Source organism: Musca vetustissima, unplaced genomic scaffold (genome assembly GCF_032173495.1).
Source record: "Musca vetustissima isolate MV318-11 ecotype Yass unplaced genomic scaffold, APGP_CSIRO_Mvet_v1 utg8112, whole genome shotgun sequence".
Taxonomy (NCBI): Eukaryota; Metazoa; Arthropoda; class Insecta; order Diptera; family Muscidae; genus Musca; species Musca vetustissima.
This window is the reverse complement of record NW_026880569.1, coordinates 256,397-262,396: the sequence shown is the minus strand read 5'-3', so window position 1 is coordinate 262,396 and position 6,000 is coordinate 256,397. Positions and strand designations below refer to the sequence as shown.

Below are 6,000 nucleotides of genomic sequence, written 5' to 3'. Positions count from 1 at the left end.
TCAGCCATGGCCATTGTGGCATTTTGACTTGACCACTTGTTGTTGTTATTGTTGTTGTATCCCTTTGAATCCTTGCCAACTTGTTGTTGTTGCTGCTGTTTCACATTGGGTGTTGTTATCAATTGTTGTAGCAGTTGGGAAGTTGCTGTTGTTGTCAACGACGACGATGTGTCATTGTTGTTGATGCCCTTCATACGTTTCGAATCCATGCTGCTGCTGTTCGACGAATTAGACGAAAATTGGGAATTGCTGCGTTTATTACCCGCATGGCTGGCGGTGGTGTTCGTAGCATGCAAATAGGCAGTTTTAACAATATTTTGTTGTTGCTGCTGCTGCTGTTGTTGTTGCATCAATGGTTGGCGATTCTCAATAATGCGTATTGTGGCCGTACTGGTCAGGGGAGTCAATTTGATGGTATTCACTTTTGTATTTAAAATTTTTGTATTGCTTTGCGATGGTGTGCTGTTGTTGTTGTTGGGGGAGCTGTTTTGGGATTGTTGTTGTTGCTGTTGGGTTGTTGTTGGTATAATCAAGTTTTTATTATTGCTTTGAATTGTTATTAATGGCACGGCATTTAAAATAATGTTCTGATGTTGTTGCTGCTGCAATTGCATTTGTAATTGTTGTTTACAGTCTTCATGTCGTAAATTTTCCAATGTGGCTATTGTTGTTTGCTGAGGCGTTGCTGTTGTTGCTGTATTGTTGCTATTGTCCGTATTGTTGTTAATTTGCAAGAACTCATTCCAACAATCCAAATTTGATGCTAATCATTGAAGAGGAAATAATATATTTTTTTGTTATTTTTAATTTTTCTTTTGCTTTTTGGTGTTTGTGGGGAAATAAAAAAAATATTGAAAAGTGTGTATATTTATTTTGCAGGATTTTTTTAAGGAAAATTTGTTGCATTTTTTCTTCTCTTCCGGAATTTTCTTAACTAAAATAATCTATCAATTTTTTTTCTAAATTTATTTTTTATATATAAAATGTTTGTTTTTATTTATTTATTATTTTTTTTTTTCAAGGAAACCGAAAAAAACCTAAACAAATATTTTGATGTCCCTGAACTTGGCTGTACTAAAAAGAGAAAAATTAAAAAAAAAAAAATAAATAAATGAAAACATCGAAAGATAATAACAAAGAAGAAGAACCGACGAAAAAACATAAATTATAACACATGCCTAGCTAGAAATATATATATATATATATATATATAATAAATATATAGCATATGTTATAGACATAGAAATATGTAGGAATATGTCAACTAAATTAAAAAATAACTGAAATATTTTGAGTATACCCTACGCTAAAAGAATAAAGAATTGTATTTTAGCAGCTGGAAAATTTGTCGAAGAAAATAATTAATTTAAAAATTATATAAAATTTTGAAATAACCTACCTATGAAACAATAATAACCTACCCTTAAAAAAATATATATTTTTTTATTTTTTGGTTGGAATTTTTTTTTTCGAAAAAAATAGTAATTAAAAATACATATATTAAAAAATATGATTTAATAAAAACATTACAAAATTGTATACAGAGAATAATTTAAGAAAAAAACCCAACCTAAAATATTTTTGTTTGGATTTAAAAAAAAAAAAAAAAAAAGAATAGTAATTAAAAATACATATATTAAAAATATAATTTAATATATAATTTTAATATATTAAAAATAAAATTGTATGGGGGAATAATTTAAGGGGACCCCCCATTCTCGGGGTCAATTTTTTTTTTATTTAATTCGATTCTACACTAATTCAAGAATTTCATGTGAAAATCTCAAGAACTCTTGAAGATATAGCCGATTTATTGTGTCAGCATCAAGTGACGGCTACAGGGCTTCTCAAACTTTAAACACGTTTTTCTCTTTTGCGAATGGCGGGCACGATAACTCAAAAACTAATGACCCAATCGATTTCAAATTTGTACACGTTTCTCTGTGAGTGTATAGCTAACGTATGAAATAGGATAGAGCCATTTTGTTAATTTCAGAGCGAAGTCAATAATTACAAATTACAAAAAACAACAACAAAGCGATAACAAAATTTGTTTGTAAATTATTTTTCTACTTTTTTAAATTTTCAAATATATATGTGCAAAGCTACAAACCTTAACAAGCATTGGTATTGATTTACCAGCCCATTGAAAATCTTGAAAAATTAAAATCGAGAATGGGTGGGGTTCCCTTAAGAAAAAATTATATATAAAATATTTTAATTTTTGAATTTTTTAATCGATTGACAATTGGTTTCTATTCTCATAAAGATTGTTATTTATATAAAATTTAATTTAATATATAATAATATATAATTTTAATATATAATTTTAATTGTATTGAATATATATAAATTTAAAGAATTTATTCTTTACAGTTAAATAAAATTTCCGAATATAAAATATAGAATTTTTGAAATTTTCATATCCGTCGACAATGGCATTTTTTCGCAATCCATGTTGGCATTTTTTTTTCTCGAGAAATATCCAACAAAATACAATTTTGAACATTTATAAATTTTCTTATGGAAATAAAAAAAAAAAAAAACATATTTTCATAAACTTATATAATTGATAAAAAAATTATATTTTAGTGGAAAAGTTAAAGGCACATTAATTTATTGCAGAAAATTAGATAAATATTTAATGCAATAAATTAGCATATAATATAAACTGTTTTATCTTCCGATTTTCAATGCCATCTATAGGGTATACAATTAAAACAAAACGGAAAAAAATATTCATTTCGTTTTCTAGAAAAGAATAAAATATATGTATAATTATATATATGTATATAGGTATATATATATATATATATATATATTAGATTAAATCGAGCAAATCCCAAACATAAACAGTCATCATTGATATCGGCTACTAGTAGACTGGTTGGTTTTAATTTTATTTAAAATATATATATCCACAAAATAATTATATATATCTTTAGTCCAAAACATGTGATTGCTGTGTATATCTATTGAATTAGATAAGAAAAAGAAGAAGAGGCGAAGGAAAAAACATAAATAATCATAAAAACAATCCGCCAAGATATTCTATGAAATGAAAAATGTGAACACAAAAAAAGCATTTGTGGAGGAAAAACTAGAAAAAAAAGATTGGTGGACAATTTTTCGTGTGGCATAATAAATTTGTAGCAAATGATACCTAAATGTGGCATTTGACACAATAAAAATAATTACCATACTCTATCCGTGGGATTAATTTGATGGAAATAAGAAAGAAAAATAAATGCCGAAATTGATGGAAATTGTGGAGGGAAAAAATCGTTTCATATAAGAATTAGGAAATAGTTAGAAATAAATTGCTATTTTGTTCAAAATTAATAGAGACACGTATACATATAAAGTTATATATAAAAAATATATGAGTATTTTGAAAATATAACACGTGTAACCCTGAACTTGAGCATAGTGTGTTATTGAAATATGAATTGAGTAGTATATATTTTTGAGCAATAAATATTAAAAAACATATTCGTAGATTTTATATATATTGTTTGTTTCAATATATTGTATTTTAATATATTTCAGTATATTGTGGTTTCAAGATTAAAAAAACGTTTTCAAGATCAAAATTTGATATTTAAAAAAATTAAGATCCAAAAAAATTAAGATCCAAATCAAACATTTTTATGATTTAAAGTCTATTTTTTTAAGATTTAAAAAATATTTTTTCGTTATATGAATTTTGCTTTGTAAGGGCAGTGATCATTTCAAAGTAATTTTTTAAGTGATTATTTATACTCTTTCGAGTCGAGCTTGATGATCTAAGTTTTGCAATGAAAAGGAAAGCCAGGAGAAGAACCTACGTACCCACCATTATGCGACGCGTTTCGCCGTTGGTTATGCGGCTCATCAGGCATATTGGGCTATGTGGCTTTACAAAGGTCGTACGTTGATAACTTGTATTTATTCCGCCCTGATGCGAAACTGGCATATGCGAATTAAATTCAAATTTGTCAAAGTTCGACATTTGCCTTCATTCTAGGAACAGTCCTTTTCAAAGCAGATTTTTGTTGTAGCGATGTATAATTAATCCACACACCTACAATTTCTTCCATGGTATACACATGTTTTTGCGCAACCGTTTTTTGGAAGTGTGTTGATGGCTCAGAACGTTGAGTGGTCTGGCAACATTTGTGTTGCTCCTAGGACCTAGGTTCGAGCCCTAGCCGTGCTCAGCTGAAATTAATTTTTGTTATTTGAATTTTGCCTTGTAAGGGCAGTGATCATTCCAAAGTAATTTTTTAAGTGATTATTTATACTCTTTCGAGTCCTTTTCATTGCAAAACTTAGATCATCAAGCTCGACTCGAAAGAGTATAAATAATCATTTAAAAAAATTTTTCAAGACTTTAAAATAAATGTTATGATTTAACAAAAAATATTGTTTTGGAAGTTTTAATTTTTTTTTTACTTTTTATATGAGCGGAATTTTGTAAAATTTTAACTTTTTCAATACTCATATGATATTTCTATAAAGATATTTTTCAAATTAAGTGGGGGTCAAAAAATTATTCTTATAAAATTTAAATTTGGGGATTTTTTTTGTATTTAAAAACCAGTGAGCGGAGCAGTATAGTCGGACGGGGCCGATAGTGATAGTTGTACCCTGTTGCCCGATTAGAAATAAACAGCACCTCTTCCTTACACTGACATATATTCCAAATATTACTAATATTCAGTACAGCTCTTCTAATTACTTGTCCAGATTGCCTTCACTGTGGTTTGTGTTCGACTTTCAATTGTGGCCTGAAGATCGACTCGAGAAAAAAACAAACATTAAGTTTTTGGTCCAATTCATCCCAAAATTATTATCTGATCATCACCGAAAATTATAGCCGTTGTCCTTGACCATACCTGGATCCTAATGGAAAATTTAAAAGCGATCAGCGCTATATTTCCGCCCTCTAGTGTGGTAATGTGTTACTAAATAATATATGAATACATAAGCATCTGTAATTATGTAAGTGTAACTCCCACATCCGAGTACATACGACAATATAATTGGTATCAATTTAAAGGTCAACCACTCCTCTTGGATATACTGTCAACTTCTCCGGTCTATGTCCTTCAGGGGTAAATATATAGGCTATAGAATACAAATTTCGTAATTTTTCACACAAAAGTCAGCGTCCATTTTTGACCCGCTAAGTGTTGACCAATCTTTATCAAAACAGGCATGCTGATTGTTTGGCCCGATCCCTCCTTCTCCATTCGCAATATTTGGGCCATAATTGAGGCCTGTGGAGTGACCAGAAAATCAGACAAAAATAAAGTTTTTGGTCCATTTCATCCCCTAAAAATTAACCGATCTTTTAACAAAAACAATAGGGGTCTTCATGGACAGACGGACGGACACACATGTCTAGATCGACTCAGCTAGTCGAAATATGACGATCGGTATACTTAAAGGTGGGTCTAGGACCAATATTTCGCGTATTCTTAATTGTTCAAGTAAGATTAGAATAAAAAATATATTATTTCAATTTTCTTTAAATATTTGTTTTACGACTTAATTTTTGAAAAACATTATTTTTTATATTTTTATGATTAAATAATTAATCTCCATATGAAGTTGTTTTTTTTTATACCTATATCTTTTATTCTATGAGCTGGATTTTTAAATATTATAACGTATTTTTAGAAATATATTTTCAAGATCAAGACCGATATGACAGTTGCAAAATATTGGAACTGTCTATTTTATATTAAAATAAATTATGTTTTAATTATTACAATATTAATTTCCCCTTTCATCTTTCATTTTAATGAAAAAATAAAAAAATCCCTCTCACGCACATGTAAAGTGTGTGTGTGTGTCACATGTAGATTGATAGGCTTACATTCAAACGACAATCATTTGTGTCAAATCAAATATCACTGATGGGGATGTGTCAGTAAAACTCATCACAACTGTCATTCAAAAGTCGTCTCATGAGTTGTTCGGTTCCGTTCGGACTTCCTCATATTTCGTTTTATG

The 6,000-nt window shown here is 28.8% G+C and overlaps 1 protein-coding gene across 1 annotated transcript in view; it reads right to left on the bottom strand.

Annotated features, from left to right (window-relative positions):
• Positions 1-6,000, bottom strand: part of LOC133326241 (protein similar-like) — a 28,386-nt gene continuing 22,386 nt past the window's right edge. The window contains exons 4-7 of the mRNA XM_061534925.1: positions 663-763; positions 349-506; positions 77-270; positions 1-35 (exon numbers count right to left, since the gene is read on the bottom strand). Coding sequence (XP_061390909.1) covers positions 1-35; positions 77-270; positions 349-506; positions 663-763 — 488 coding nt within the window. The remainder of the gene's footprint in view (positions 36-76; positions 271-348; positions 507-662; positions 764-6,000) is intronic.